The sequence below is a fragment of the Pectinophora gossypiella genome, chromosome 7, assembly GCF_024362695.1.
Source record: "Pectinophora gossypiella chromosome 7, ilPecGoss1.1, whole genome shotgun sequence".
Lineage (NCBI taxonomy): Eukaryota > Metazoa > Arthropoda > Insecta > Lepidoptera > Gelechiidae > Pectinophora > Pectinophora gossypiella.
The window spans coordinates 10,427,137-10,444,214 of NC_065410.1; the positions used below are offsets into that span (position 1 = coordinate 10,427,137).

A 17,078-nucleotide genomic window follows, 5' to 3' on the forward strand; every position below is an offset into this window, starting at 1 on the left:
CGATTATATTAAACAAGAAAAAAGAAAATTAAATACTAATCTTCTTCTATCGTGTGGGTTGTGAGGTGAATTACCAACCTCAGCATCCCTGGTGTCAGGGTTATTATTGAGCCGCCATAGGCCCCTGACATGGCTCATGTAACGATTACTCACTACTATACTAATTTGAATTTATTTTAATAATACAATTTATCACATAATCAGTAACATACTTACGTAACTTCGTCACGTCTAACTACGCGTTTAAGTGTTCTGATTCTGACCTGGTCCAAACGAACCCATTACACTAGCGGCATTGCCCCGTTGCACAGCCACTGACAGGCGTTGGACCAGGTAAGACGCAGACCTAGGGTCACCCCCTCTGAATTTGAATTTGTATTAGTTATTTTTAAGTAAGTGTGTAGATACTACTTTTATTGTTTTCACGACACATTTATAGATTCAGGTAGGTATTAAAAAAGTCTTCAGTATTGAACTTTCTTTAAAAAATAAACAAAAAGAATTAATAGTACTTATAAAATTTTGAGTAAGTACTGAAAATACATTTGCTTACTAGCAGTATTCCAATTGCCGTAAAAATATTGTCAAAAACCGCTTCAGCTCGTATCTTAAAAGAATTAAACTGAAACGTGAAAACAGTAGGGCGGCTAGTCTCACTCAGCGAACCAATATTTAATAGTTTTATGATGTATTATCAAAACAAATCGCAGACAGTTACTATGAACAACTGCTACTACGTTTTGGTTCCGTCTTATTGAGAACCAAACCATTTTGACACTTGTACAATTACTTGAAATGAAAATAGAATAATAATTAATAAGATTAATCGAACTCCGCCGTTTTCGGAAAATAAAAGCTTCAAGAGTTTGCGGGCGGAGGGGTTGCCTCATAACTTTGTGTTGCTTAAAAACAAGAAATAAACACTTATTTTATAAGAGTTTGAAGCGCAAGCAGACACCTTGTTAATTCATTATTAATCTATATTATTCAGTTTAGCATTCAATAACGTCGGTACCTAATATATAGACTAGATAAAACTACATAATAAACAGCATTTTCTTTATTTTGTAAACAATTTCAATACCTACCTCTAAAAACCCATTCATGTTTTTATATAACACTTCGCTTTATAATTAATGTCCTTAAAAACTATAATCGTCTTAGTAAAATGTAAAGAGTGTAAACCTACTGATGACTGCTCATTTTCTACTGTGTCATTAAAAAATAAAATTTAAATGACAATTAATTATGTGTTTAGTCTGTCTAGGTCATGGTGCATTTCAGTAGTAATTGACGTAATCGAATTCAGTTAGCGCGAGATCCATTATAATTAGGTTACCTCCTGTCTATAGGAAACAAAGCTGATATATTAGTCCGACATGGTTGACGCATAAAAATTACAACGTGAATATTTAGAAAAAACATCGCCGACTATCATGACAAAAATACATCGTAATTATTATTTGCGGAAATTTATTCTGAGTTATTTATTTATCATGGTGCATCAACAGCAGTACGTACAGACACATAAATTAAAATACACAGTAAAGTTTCGATATGTTCCAATACTAACTATAGTAATAATAATATTAAGAATTGGACCCCAGCGGGGGCCGCAGGACTCTCACCTCTGGCTTGCCTTCATTGGCCGGCCCCACGCACGCCTTCCAAAAGTCCAGGACTCCATAAGCCCGAGATATGGATACGACATAAGTACATATTAAGAATTATAGTTTACAAAATTAACTCTACTAAGAAGAATGATTGAAATTATAATTTCAAAAAAAAAATACTTACCTACTAAACATTTTTACTTTTTCATATACTAAAATTGTAAAAGTATTAATAGACTGATAAATAAAACTTGCTTTTTTTGACATGACGTATTGTAGATTTGCAGCAGATGGCATTAACTACTTGGTCGGAAAAAACAAAACTTGTAAATACGATTCTTATATACGGTTAGTGCAGCACGATGTTAAAGTTTTATGTTTAAGCTAGTCTACTGGTTCAAGTAAATGATGTATCTAACCAGACGTTAGCACCGCGAAACCGGTACGAGACGACAGACGTTTGGCATTTAGTGAAATGCTTCCCAGACGCACATTATTCATGTCAGCTAATTGTAATTCATTATAATAAATGCAATTAGCGTATTACGACCCTGCCCTTAGGGCGCACGTCTGTGTTTTTACCTCCTGCATCATTTAACGGTGCCCATTGATTGGCAAAGATCAAACGATAAAGATTAACCATCAACAACGTACGCTCATTTATATTTATGTGTTGCGAGTATGGTTACAATGAAAAAATATTTCCAAGTATCAAGACAGTTTGCTCGTAACGTAAAACAGACAGCGGTCGATACAAAAGGACTTAACATATTTTTTCTTCATATTTTATTATGAACTTCTGTTCAGCGTCCACATGTTTGAGTCTGATCAAACAAAAGATTTTTCAGATGTACTTACGTACCGTCAGAATGTAACTATTATAGGCTGATTTATGAATAACTCGTGTTTACTTTAACATTCTCAGCAGAGTTTTGTTATCTAAAGATATCCAGAGATATCAACGCGGTAATAAATTGATTGGTAATTGGTTAATTGCTGTCTACATAGTTTTTGTTTAAAGCTATTTGAGTAATAATTACTTTAATCTCCCTTATTAAATGTAATTATAATTATGATGGAAAGTCACTGTGGAATAGACATAAATTAACATCCCTGAAAGATATTTATAATGTTTTGTACGTATAAGTAAATACTTACGTTTTTTATTTTAATAGTTTTCTATGGACAATATAGGGCAAAAAAAAAATGTTTTGAATATATTTATACATCGTGTCTGGGACATGCACGTCCGACATTGTTTTCACGTCAACATGACAGACTTACCTACCGGTTACCTAACACAAATCAATTAGGTTAGGTTAATGATAAAGTTACTTAGGTAAAACCTACGACACACATATACATTTACAAAATATACACACATTAATATAAATAAATAATAATAAAAAATATATATACAAATATATAATAATATAATATATTATTATATACACTATTATATTATAATAGTACAAATGTACAAATGGAATTCCATAGTCTGCTTACCTGGGTGGGAAAGAGGCGTGAGTTTATGTATGTATGTCCTTTTCCTATTACTAATATTAATAAAAAAACGCAACAATAATTTCGAAATTTTATCATTTTTTTCTATGACGTCACAGAGTACCTTTGTTATAAGTACAAAATCCATAGTTAAGTATTTATAAAAAGTAGCGGTTGGTCGCTTTCACTAAATGGAATCCTTACCTTAGTAAAATATACCTATCTAGAGGTACCTATATGCATGAGTAAGTCGACTCTAGGTTGCCAGTTTATATATTCGTGTAAGAATTAGAAGGCTGTCGACAAGACGATGTTTTCCTAATAACCTGACTAACAATATGATTACGTTTATTTTCGTTGAACACTGTAAACGACTCTTTCTGTTTCAAATCTCTACCGTACTTTGATTATTTTCATTTTTCATCATTAAACAAAATTGAAGTAAAACATTATACAATATTCTGGTTATGAAAGTATTAATATACTTAGTAGGTCTCAGGGCTATCGCTAAATTCGTACTAAAACTATAATCCAGATGATCGATTTTAGATATTTAACTTACGAGTACCTATTTGAAATGACTTTAAAAGCATTCACATTCAAGCACGAAAGCCATTGAAAGTCATTTTTACAGATCTGACATATAGATACTTTAAAAATAACTCGTTTATTTCTGTGTTTTAAAATGTTCTTGAATAAGTATAAGCGCGTTTATCTTTCAAGTGTCTTTTTAATGGCGGTTGATGAAAAACGAGCATTTTTTTAAATTCATACTTCAATGTTCGAAAGCGGTTGATGGCTAATGAAAAAAATATGACTCAACAAACGCGAGCGCCAAAATTAGAAGAAATTAATTAGGACTTAACGAAATGCACCGTTGGGTTGATTGGCCAGGTAGCAACATATCTTTTTAAAGGCAACAAAAGCCCGTTTTATAAAAAAATACAATCGTCGAGAACGGTAGCAAAGGTTTTCGATTATTCTTGATGAGCCGTATCAGTGTAAATAGAAAACTATTAAATATCAGAAAAGGGACTAAATGGTACTGCATCCGACATGGTCTGGTATGCAATATCGCAAAGTAATTTAGCGCCATTAGCAAAAAAATATATATCCATAGATAGTTATTAATTTGCAGAATGATCTTTGATATTTGCTTTTTTTCTGTGGTCCATTCAGAAACGGGGAAGTAACGTATTAAAAACTTCGTTAAAATTAATAAACTTTACTCTCTGTTGTGCCCTAATGAGATTTTTCATTTAGAATCGACTAGTGAAGGCGTGGCGGGCGGCGGTGACGGGTCGCGGCGGCCGGCCGGACAGAATTGTACAATTTTACACAATAAAACAATCATCCTGCAGGGCAGCAGCATGAATGGCCGTGTCCGAAGCAGGCCGTCACCGATTGGAACAAAACATGCCAAACCCACGCGTCTCACCGACGCCGAATCAATTGAAAAGAGTCAAATGAAAAACGCGCACAAAGGGAAATCATTAACAATTTTCATGAGTAAAATAGGGTTACAATACCTCGTAGCACTTATGCCCACATACGCATTATAAAACCAGACACGGTGACAGAGTATTTTAATATCACTGGACTAATCGAGCTTACAATTGTACAAAGTATCCTTACAAAGCCGATGCGGAATATACTAGGAGGACCTTAATAAAATTCGCAGACAGGTAATAGTTAAAAAGGGAATTTCATAGCGAGTCGAGAAACGAAATAAAACGATAATATGTAGGGAGCTATTACCGCTCTGACAATAGGGAAGGACAAAGAGAAATTGTGAGACGGCTCTTGAACGTAGGCACGATAAAGTTACATTGATGACGTCTTGTCTGTAGAACAAGACAGATATTGTCTACGACAACGACGTGATTCGGAAAATAATATTAAAAAGTGTGTTCTATAATAAACGTCCGTAATGAATTCAAAGCAGACAACTTGCTGGTGTCTCAAGATAAATACAAATATCAAGTCCACCAATTAAAATTAAACGTGAGTCGTTAATACACAAGTAAGTACTTACTATTTATAACATTACTTAAACACAGACGGACTTTAAGTAACATTAATTAGTAACTTACTTAAGAAAGTGCGTAGCTCGATCAAAAATTATCCTTTGATATCAAACAAAGAAACGATCGCGAAGCCCTTATCAAACGGTTAGCACTGAATAGAAACAAAACGGATTCCAGTCTTTCTGAGGATGACGTCTCTCTCGAGCACTCGTCGAGTTTCCTTTGTAATTAAATATTGAAATTAAGAAATGAACAGCCGCTAATTACAAGAGGTTGTCCCTCGAGGGCTCGCCCCAACATTCGCAGAAAGGGATACCAACTCCTCATACAATTAATATTTAAGATTTTAATGTTACCACCACTCTCTAGCTATGTCGTTTGTCGAATGTAATGTGAGCTTGTGGTTTTATGTTTAACTTCAATACCTTTTACTGATTTCATTATGCTTTCTGTACCTTTAGATTAGGGTAGGGAAATTATTATTTCAAACTTCATTTTAATATTCTTCATGAGGGGTCTACACAATAATCAAAATTAAGGAAGTTTCTAATTATAATTACCTTATTATTTTTAATTCTAACCTTAGTAGGTGCGACATAATTGTAACCACCGATTAGGATATATTTTCCGTCCTATTAATGTGTCAAAAAGATGTTATATTAGGCCAATAGTAGCGACTGAGATGGACGCGATAAAAAAGAAATAGAGTAAAGTAGCAACATAAATTCAATGTTTGGACATTTCAATTACGCCGACCACGTGGCGTGCCTTCGATGTTCGTGCTAACAGCAATAAAAATCACAAAAAAAGCTTTTATACATATCTCATTCTGGTAGAAAACATTTTTTCATCAACTAACCATAAGTACAGTCGCACACGTGAGAATAAAACAAAAAAACAGACGGACCATAATAGCGTTTCTTTTGGTTTCTTCATTACGATGCGATCAGATCTCAGAGGAAATAGGTTCAGATCTTAAATACGTTTGGAATGTCTTTATTAACTGTCAACGAATCAAGTGGAGCACCGGGAGCTGTTTAATACCCCATCAGACAAACGTAATTAGTTTTGTAAATAAAATGCCTCGGAGAAATTGAAACGTAGCGACTACCTGACTGTTGCGGTGACTTGCCAGTCTCGCCACATCGCCCGACCATCGTACTGCCAAGTAGTAATGTGTTTCAAACTATCTGCTTATACTACTACCCTTATAATTTAATTCCAAATTTTACCCTATTTGTGTTTCTTGGAACATCGATACAATGAACTGGATAAATATTGTCATTTTCGTCAGAAATGTGAGCGTTATGAATATTTACGTAATCGCTTGTCTTTCCGATAGTACTTAAATATTAGATTTAAATCTAGTTTTATTTTCGTTTAAATTGCTTCTGTCTGATCAGTATTTCATTGTTCCTGTAGTCTACTATCAATGTAGCTATCTGATTGGAGTCTTATGTTCTTTTACTAATCATATTTTGAAAGAAGACGGTAGCAAATGGTTTTAAAATACATAGGGCAGTGTCCCCTGAGACAGGTAACATTAGGAGCAAGCATCTTGCCCGACATGAAATAATTGCGAGGCTAAATTACGGTCGCAAAACTTTTCCACCCCTGAGCATTTTTTATTTAATTTTTATTTTTATGACACGATTAAACGCGGCTTTGCTTTCACTTTTTATTGTTACTGTCTATGTGCCCTCTAATTTTTGGCTTCAATTACATTTTTCTTCTGTTTTATTAAAACATTGTTTTTAATGATCTAAGTTCACCGCTGGCGTCGCAAACAATGAAGGCGTATAACAGATGTGACCTTTGCTTAGTGTTTGTTATAATTAGTAAAATTATAATTTCAACAATTATTTGATGTTCAATAAGGTCAATAACCGAAGTCTCTCTTCTTCCTCAGGTACTTCTCAAGGTGAATAGGTTTCTATTCAAGGAAAAAATCCATCTCACACCGACCGGAACTCGTTAAGAAAAATACACCGACGCTTTATAACCGAAATCATTTATCATGTTTGTACTGAACCCAAGACAAACTGCTACTGCGCTTGAGTTTATCGTAGATAAGATTACACTAGTTTGTTTTACCTTGTCGACCGATTCGTGAGCCATTTTTAAGACAGAGCTCCATTGTTTGGTGTAATATCCAGACATGGTGTTTCCGAGGGCATGGAAACTTTGAAAAGGAAATAGGTGTTTGATACAAACCAAGGAAGTCTGTTAGTTGGCACATCCGTGAGTTCACTGCACTATGCTAGTTTGTCATATAAACATTGCTTCGTGAAGCAACAGACGTTGTTCTGTTATTAAAATGATTGAATATGACTGAGTAAAGTACTTGCATGTAAAGGCCATACCTGAATTGGAACAATCTGAACCTACTACTTAAATAACATTACATCATAGCATCGCGCCTGTATCCCAGAAGTAGGCACAAGAGTTTTGTACTTATATACCCACCCACTCCTCGCCAGCTATGTTTAACTCCCGTGTAATAGAGGGCGAGTTTATTTCCATTAACCGGGCACAAATCCTTGAAATCACATGATAGCAATTAACTATGATCCAAACATAAATTCAAACTCATAAAGTCGAATTCAGTAGTTTAAAGCCCGAACCGGGATTTGAAACCGTGACACGATGTAAGCCTAGCTACTAAATGTTAATTCGGAATTCGTAACTACGATCTGGCGCAGTAGGTAATCATCAAAAGACACCGCCAGACTACCGACAAAGAGTCAAACGTAACAACTTCAGTGGCACTGCATTCAAAAAGCAAAACACTTCCCATAGCTTCAGCTGAAAAACATACCTACTATCGTGTGTCACTAGATTCAGTTTCTATTGCACTCAATTCAAAGGCAAAGGAGATATTTTTGGACGAAGAAACGGTTAAAAAGAGTTTAATTTAATATGTAAACATTCCCATACAGGCCGTAGTGGTACGTGTAAATAATCGGACGCTCAAGAAACAAAAACAGAAAATATATACAGATTATGACTATTAGCTTACGATAGCCTGTCAGCGAGATGCTTTTGGTCTTTCAGTTTTTTAACTGGAGGGAAGGATGTTTACTACACGTGGACGTTATGATTTAGTGCCAGTAATTGGTAGTGAGTGTGAACACGTCCACTAAGATCGGTAAATACAAATATAATAACAAAGACTCCTGCGTCTATTCATAGTTTGTCGGTAGCGTTGACTTTGTTTGTATTCCTAACGGTTTCACGTGGCTTTTAAGATCTCTTTTTTATGAAGATCAGTCGATTGAAGAGCCAAGTTCTATCAATATTTTCTATTCTTATAATCACGTAACTAAGTATAATCCTTTTACTTATCTAAACATTTCAAATCTTGCCTCTTTTAATATTGATTGATTGTGATTTGCAGAGTGCGTTTGCAAATAGATATACATATATATCTCAGGGTATATCTGTCAGGATATCTGGGGACTCCTTTGTGGGTGCTATTTGATCAGTGCCACGAGCGTGAGTGATGAATATTGCCAGGCAAATATAACAAAAAGCAAAACTATCCGCGGTGTTAGTTTCACTGGGGTAGCCGGGAAAGAGTGCTTTGTGAACAGAGACGAACGCGCTTTCATGTTTTGCATTTTGACAGTAACAGACAAGCCAATGGGATAACAACTTGAAACAGACATTACAGTTTCCATTTAATTTGTTTGTAAAGTTTATTTTCTAGTACCTATATCAAAAAAATTTAATTCAATAAACGAATTGAAATTTATATACACATACAAAGAAACATTTCACCTGTCAGAGCTTTCAGTTGAAATAACTGATTAAGTGCATGTTCGAGTATTATCTATAGACATATTGGTATTTAACCAAATGAGTATATATATAACTGCATACTCTGTGCATGTCCGCATAAATCGTTCGGAAATCATTCGGTAATAAATCGAACGCTTTTTAATGGTAGTTTATCGGAGTGAGCTTTGCGGTATTCAGATTACGCGAGCTAAGTGCCGGCGAGGGCGCGGCACGTGTTCAGCCGCCTTATCTCTGTCCCTCGACACTTTCAATATTCGATTTCGTCGCGGTCGCGGTTTTGTTTAGTTTTTTACGCACCCGACTGTACTTGTTCTCACCCAAAATAAACTTTTTTGGTAAAATACTTTAAAGTTCATTGGCGCATTACTTTTCGTTAAAAACTGTTGTTGATAATCATTATATAAAGTTAAGTCTTTTTTGTTGTTTATTGCCGTAGCTTGATTTAGTCAAGTAGCGTCTCAAGTATACTTTATTATTAGACTAGTCTTGCGTGAAATTTGCACATGTTCACATTTTGTCGAGAACGGTGTACTTTATCACTACACGACAGCGGAGGAAAAAGTCGTCATAACATACAATCGCACCCCAAAGCGTAACCGAAAACGAGAGTCACCGCAATCCAAGCTAATGGAGTGTCTCATAATGACGGTTGCTGACATAAAAATAAATAGGCGAGAGTCAGTTTCTGCGTAAGCCGATACTATGATAACAGCGCCCCCGATAATTGCCGAACTGGGCTGACGGCTACGATGCGCCCGGTAATAGTGCGGATTATGTGCCCACTGTAATTGATCTTAGCAATGTCAGGATATAAGTAGTTCATTCCAGAAAAAATGTGATAAGTGTCATATCTGTCTCCTTCACGTTGCTATTCTTTGCGATTTAATATCTGGCTTTTCGTTGCTTTCCCAGATATGTTATAACGAAGTGATTCCAATCAGTTTTAAAATGTAACTGTAAGTAATGGATTTTGAAATAAATGTATTGTTTACTTCACATAGCTTATAATCATCTATAATGTTATGTACTTAAACCGAAACCAGTTATAGATAGCATTTGTAACAATATTGTTGACTAGTTAAAATTAATGTCGTGTTTAATTTGGGGTTCATGTTTAAGTATTTTCTCGTAAACAGCGAAGTTCCGGCCGCTGTTGCCGGCCAGCAACGCAATAGGCTTAGGCCAAAGATTTAGGTGACAAAGTTTATTGCGTCCAACGATATACTGTCTATTACGTGACCATAAATCACGGATGGGAAAACAATAAGCGTGAAATTGTGGAAACTGCGGTCGACATCTTCTGGCATTAAATCTTGGGGGAGTGAAATAAATAAAAATAAATCTGAGCCCACCCTCACGCGAGAACTTGATTTATTAGATAAGCGACTGAAGACACTGCATGGGAAGCTTTACAATTTGATATAATTGAATTTAATTAGTAATAACGGTTGTTCTATTTTTGCTCAGAGTAATGAGGATTCAGTGTGCATTATAGATGCGCAGTGCGATTGTATGAAGCATGATAGATAGCACGTTGGCATGACAACTCTCACGGCTTCGGTGCTGTGTCGTGTGCTAGTGATGTATTTATTGTAAGCATTCATGCATTTTTTGCGTTTGTTTCAAATTGATTTATTTCTTATAATTAGACTGTTACTATGAATACATAGTTTACCGTTTTTAGCAATACATTTTTCATTTGTTCTTATATAGTTTTCGTTTTCATATTTTTTGCCTGATTTATACGTATATAGCGGCGTCAAGTCCACTTTAATAGTATTTGTCATGATGCACAGAACACGTAAACTAGTGCAATTCCATCATCCATATTTATTTGATCTATTATATTAGGAAGGTACATCAATGCACGGTGCAAGATGTTAAAAAAATGTGGTACTACTATTTATTATCCCTGACATTATCTTACCATTCTTTAGTCTTCCACAATAAAGGTTCCATACATATAGACTGTACAATTTGTTTTAAGTCAAATGTTATATACTAATATTTGCTTGCGCGTCTGTTTGGCTATTGAAACTTTCAAACGTAAACGCTTGTACCTAATTTTAAGTAGCTAATTTCGCCCAAAACTTGTGATTGTAAGTGGATCGTCTTAAACGGCAGTAACGTGCTACTATGTCCACAGCTCTAGACCGGGCCGACCACCGAAGCGCGCGTCCGGAGTGGGTCTGTCTCTGGCTGCCACACAGTTCCCGGGACACCCCTTCAAAAAGCATCGGCTGGAGAACGGCGACTACTCACCCTATGAAAATGGACATATGAGCGGTAAGTCTTTAGTCTATATGTAGCCTATATTGTACCTCTGCTGAGTAAAGACTGCCCGAAAGTTTCCATTAGAGCAGTTGCGTTTTGTGCAAAATTAAGCAAAGTAATATTTTTAACACCCAGAAACGCTTTTTTGTAAGAGAGCGATGAGATTATTATAAAGGCTAATGATTACAATCTCAGGAAAGATCAACATAATAACATACGTAAAAACATCGATACCACAGGATGTGGTACAATACAACATGTAGTAATGATAACACAGTCTAAATAGTTACTTGTCGAAAAAAGAAACAGAAAAGCAGTACTTACATAGAAGCTACTTAAAAGTAAAGTTGATGTAAATTACTCTACTAAAATAATAATGGCTCCTAAAAAAATATTCTAACAAGATTTCATCAAACACCTATCTGAAACAATTTGCGCACAATAATAAATCGCCGTTGAAAAAGACTAATTTCGCTAACGTGCATTCTAATGAGAATGAGTGGATTAATAAAAACTTTATTAGCTATAGTATGTAAAGTTGGCAAATCGCCTATCAGAAAAAGGTCCCCTTGTTAGTTGCAACAATGTAGCGTCTATAGTGATTACCTTTAAGTTCCTCATTAGCTGTTTGCATTTAAAATTATTGATCTCAGATATAAGCCTGCCCATCACTCAATTAAGAAGTTTCTCATTTCTCGAAGTCTCCTTGTTACGCTTACCAATTATATTTTGTCTAAGAAACGGCAGTAACAGTTAAAACGCATCCCTACTTAGCGTTTTGGGTAAAATGACAGCACCTTCAGTGGCGCTATGTGAACGAATGAAGGCATGACATGTGATAACATCAAAATCGGGTTTGTGTAAGCCGGAGAGGCGCCGGATATGAATCCCCGTCTCCGCCGGAGGTATGCTGTTCCTCATTTCGTATACAAATTACACAAATACAAAATTATCCCAACACAAACGGAGAAAAGGGAATAAAGTGATTAAATAGAGCTCAGCGCAAGACGGCTAGCAATCAATCATTTTTGGCGCTTACGCCGTTAGCACACTCTCCTGTCTCGCTTCTCGTTTCCTCCTCCTCACTCGGCATGTTTCCTCTCGCTCTGACCTGAAGTGTCGTGCCAGACAAGGGAGCAATTACATTCGTGATCTTGCATAAGCGGCACTTGCTTATCGCGCACTGCCGCATTTGACTTTTGAGTGTAGTTTGTTCGCTTTTTTCCCTAAAATTTGCAATTCGAAACACTCCGGAAAGCCGTTGTTTTGAATTGTTCTGATTGTGGCAGTTTCCTTTTTTATTTCATCCGTGCATATACATATTTGTAGTGATTAGTATATGTACCTATTACTACTTCCCATTGTTAGTATAAAGTAATTACGATTAGGGATATCTGAAAATCTACATTCGTAGATGTACATCTCCCTCGTTACTGAGAGACATGTCTACGCTTAGTTGGTTTTAATTATTTTACAATTAGTGAGAAGATGGATGGGTCCCGTAAGGGGATTGTTTTGAGATTTGAAGCTCACGATCAATCTTTACCATCTACGAACTTCTTGAAACATTCTTGATACTTACCGGTTGTTTATCAAATACAACTCGTAGATAGTTAAGCGTCCAGACTGCCTGGAGAATGCGCCACGTTGCACATTCACCAAGATAAGCTCATGAAGCGTCTAGACTGCCTAGAGAATGCGCTACGTTGCATAAGATAAGCCGTGATGAGATCAGACGCTTGGTCCCTTCCCATTAGTTTTTAAAGTAGTCTTAAGCTGAACTTCTTTTAGACAATACGTGTGTCTTATTCTAAATAAATAGTTTTAAATTCAATTAAATTGACTTTTTAAAAACAGTCCTCTCACCCCGGGTGATTTATCTGGCGCAGCCGGTAGGATATTTGCATTAAGGCTGCACCTGAGGACTAGAAAATCGGTCGTCGGGTCAAAAAGTCGCAGATATCCACGAACCAAATAAATAAGTTAAACACAAGTGAGTGAGCGGACAGAGTGAAAATCGTTTTCACATAATACGAGAGACACATAATTCTACGAAGTTCAGTGCAGCTTTATCGTGGAGGATATGGCAGTGAGCAGATTGTGAGTGACTAATTCGCATTCCACTTCTTATGCTTATCTATTCCTGTTAGTTGCGGGCTCAATTATTAATAAGTGAACTCTATAGCTCTATATAGTTTGTTTCGGTTAACTTCACTGAGATAAAGAATATCTGATTTTCACATATCGCACTAAAATAGGTGATAAGTGAACTTTTAAGTATTTTTATTACTTTTGTTTGTTACATTTATTTTATTTTGTGTGTGTTTCGTTATAAAACTAAATATGGCTCAAGTAACGTTAGTTCCCAAAGAAATGCTGTGTTTGATACCGAAGTTTAGTGGTCAACCTGAACAGCTTAATTTATTCTTATCTAAAGCTCAATATGTACTAGATAGTTACACGATACAGGGTAACCTTGCTCAGAGCACATACCTTTTCCATTGTATAAGTAGTAGGCTTGTAGATAGAGCAGCTACCCTTATCAGTGAGAGACAAGACATAACGTCCTGGGATGCATTGAAATCTGTGTTACTTCAGCATTTCGGTGACCCACGCTCAGAGGAGTGCATTAGTATTGAACTCGAGAGCATGAAAATAAAGTCGGGGGAGTCCTACAATGAGTTCTGTAACCGCATTCAACATGTTCGCAGCGCCTTATTTGCTAAAGTAAACCGGTTGACCGACGAAGGCGTAAAAGCAGCCAAAATGATCATTTACAATAACAGCGCGCTCAATGTTTTTCTATATAACCTTCCGGAAAACCTAATACGTATTGTTCGCCTAAAAGGTTGCTCCACTCTCGAAAATGCGTTAGGCATCGTAACTGAAGAGGTGAATTTCCAGCACCAATATAACTCTAAACACAAACAGTTAACTTCAACACATAATGTACAACCACAAAATTCTCAAAATGTTCAACCCCAGAATTTTAAATTTAATATTCCACAAAATACACCTGTCTTTCGACCAAGTGCTTTACAACAGTTCCGGATGCCATTACCTGGAAATCCTCAATTTAAATTTGGGATTCCACAGCAGATGGGCTATAAGCCAAACCTGACCCAAAACCAAAATAATTTTAAACCAAACCCTCAATTTAAATTCGGTATTCCCCAACCTCAAGGTTTTAGACCCAACTTCAATCAAAACACACAGGGTTTCAAATTCGGGATTCCCAATCAGTATCGGTTCGGGATTCCACCCCAGCCTCAGGGATACAGACCCCCTGTAAACAACTCCAAACCATTGGACACTGATGTCTCTATGCGAACAGCAACAAGACAGTACATGTTAAATGAACCTGAAGGTAATAATAACCTTTTCTATAACTATGAACTTGCGGAAACTTACTGTCATCCAAATGAAGGAGATTATGAAGCATATTACGATCTGTATGAAGAGCCGACCAGCTCGGAAACAACCAAAAACTACCCCGGATTTTCACGAGCCGGCCGCACCCAACAACCCGAGATAGTAAATCTTAATTGTGATAGCTTATTAAAATTACCACACATCAACTTACCTGAGATAAATGCTCGTTTTATGATAGACACGGGAAGCACTCGATCGTTTATCAGCCCAAGGAAAGTTGACGAGTTCTTCGCCAACTATAAGTTCTTCGAACCCTTCGAGGTTGTAAGCACTCACGCTCGTAGCAGACACGACGAAGTCATCGTCATACCCCTTCTGAAAACTTTTAAGAGCATGTTACAACATAAGTTTTATGTTTATGACGTCGATAATCGCTACGATGGCTTGATCGGTTCCGACCTTCTAAAACAACTAGGCGCCACAATCGATATGCAGAATCAAGTTCTCCGAACGAAAAATGTAGAAATACCAATAATATATAACCCACCATATGAAGTGCAGCTTCAACCACGTACTGAAACACGCGTGACGATTCCTGCGGACCTGAAAGATGGAGAAGCGATTATTAATTTCGTAGATTTCGGTAAAGACGTGCGTATGCCGAGCGCAATAGTGACATACAAGAATGGCAAGCAAAATATCAACGCGGACGCGTTATCCCATATAAGGCTAAATGCTTTAGGTAAAGACGATACTGAATCCATGCAGGTGAATGTAGACGAATCTGAAAGACGATTACATTCTTACTTGGATGATGTGGTCTCTGAAATTGAAAGGTTAAGTAACGCGCAACCAAATCGGAAAGACGAAGTAATATCAATAAGCAGTGGAGAGAAAGAAGAAACAACAAAGCATGAGTTAGAAACTGAGTACCCTATATTATCGCCTTCTGAAAGCACCATTACAATACCAGAAGGAACGATGAGTAACATGTCTCTATCACAAACTGTTCATTCGGCACCAGACATGGACACAAATGGCATACCTATTCTAAACGAAGCCATAGACTCTAAGCCTAATCAGATGTTAATTTATACATGGAACAGAAACGAGATGGCTGTAAAGAATATCTCTAGTAACAATCAAAAGATATTAGAAGCACATTTACCAACAAATAGGCCAGATTTGGTCACTCAATTCCTAAAAGAATATGTAAAACCAAAAACTAAGCATTTCATATATTTTGAAAATGAAATTCACCGTAAACAGTTTACACAAGCGGCTATAAAACTTTTTAGAAAAGGAACAGTTAAACTATTTGAATGCACTAAAAGAGTTATACATGTAGAGGACGAAGAAGAGCAACGACAAATTGTTTTAAAATACCACGAGAGTAAGACATGTCATCGAGGAATCAACGAAACTCTCATGAAGCTGAAACGCGTATACTACTGGAACAATATGAACATAACAGTCAGTAGCGTGATAAACGCATGTGAAATTTGTAAAGCAATGAAGTACGACCGCAAACCATACAAACCTGAATTGCAGTTGACACAGACGCAGACAAAACCTTTCCAAGAATTGTTTATGGATTTTTTTCCAATAGAAGGGAAATACTTCCTGACCATCATTGATGCGTTTAGTAAACTAGGACAGACTTTCGAAATTCCTAATCGCTCTACACCGGAAGTAGTAAGAGCTCTGATAAAATACTTTTCATTTTACGGTGTCCCCGGTAAAGATAAGCCCCGGTTTCAAAAAGCAGAAGTGGTTGGAGAGATAAGTAGGAATGTAGTACCTGTCGATGTTAGGAACCGTAATACCAATGTACCTATTAAGGACATTCGTCGTCCTCCACAGGGTCGTGCTCCTGCTGGTGGTCCAGTTGAGCCAGAGCCAGGAGGAGGCCAAGCTACAACGGATTGAACACAATCCCGGGATACTTCCTGTAAAAGAGGGAACTGCTATTATAAGTTACGATAAGTGGATAATAATTAAGAATCTAGATTTAAGTTTAGTATACGATGATATAGAGTTTAATTTCAACCGCTATGCGAACCTCAACAAACACGTCCTAAACCATTTTGGCAAGAATGTTTTTAATTTCGAACTTGCGAATGTCAAAAGTCAAACTGATCACCTAAAACACATAACTTTCACTAAACTCAGACAATTAAATCCATCAAAAAGAATAAAACGTGGACTACTAAACCCTTTAGGGTCACTTATAAAAGTAATAACTGGCAACTTAGACAATGAGGATGCTGTGAAGTATGATAAAATGTTAAATGAACTCAAAACTCGACAAATTTCAGAATTAAAGAAAATGAGTCTGGTCACTGAAATGTTGGGGACATTTACGAATAACAGCAATGTAACAAAAAATAATTTCATCCAATTGGATAGGGAAATTTGGGACATTAGAAAAATACTGAATGAGTCAATGACAAATTTTACAAACAATAGATTAATTCATATTTACAAT

The 17,078-nt window shown here is 36.4% G+C and overlaps 2 protein-coding genes across 6 annotated transcripts in view; both read left to right on the plus strand.

Moving 5' to 3' along the window:
• LOC126368009 (dachshund homolog 2) overlaps nt 1–17,078 on the plus strand; it is a 159,727-nt gene that overhangs the window by 48,294 nt on the left and 94,355 nt on the right. For 3 of the 5 annotated variants that reach the window (XM_050011846.1, XM_050011847.1, XM_050011850.1), the window contains one exon: nt 11,091–11,230. In XM_050011846.1, coding sequence (XP_049867803.1) covers nt 11,091–11,230 — 140 coding nt within the window. The remainder of the gene's footprint in view (nt 1–11,090; nt 11,231–17,078) is intronic. The other 2 variants (XM_050011849.1, XM_050011851.1) reach the window with 1 other exon arrangement.
• On the plus strand, nt 14,129–17,027 carry LOC126368006 (uncharacterized). The gene is made up of 2 exons (XM_050011844.1): nt 14,129–15,233; nt 15,333–17,027. The coding sequence occupies exons 1-2, from the start codon at nt 14,270–14,272 to the stop codon at nt 16,517–16,519; spliced, it is 2,151 nt and encodes a 716-aa protein (XP_049867801.1). The 5' UTR covers nt 14,129–14,269; the 3' UTR covers nt 16,520–17,027.

What these genes read in the sequence shown, in the direction of transcription:
- LOC126368006 (XM_050011844.1), top strand. Translation starts at nt 14,270, where the DNA reads ATGCCATTACCTGGAAATCCTCAATTTAAATTTGGGATTCCACAGCAG. An exon ending in TATTAATTTCGTAGATTTCG is followed by an intron (nt 15,234 to 15,332) that starts GTAAAGACGTGC and finishes TAAATGCTTTAG; the next exon opens with GTAAAGACGATACTGAATCC.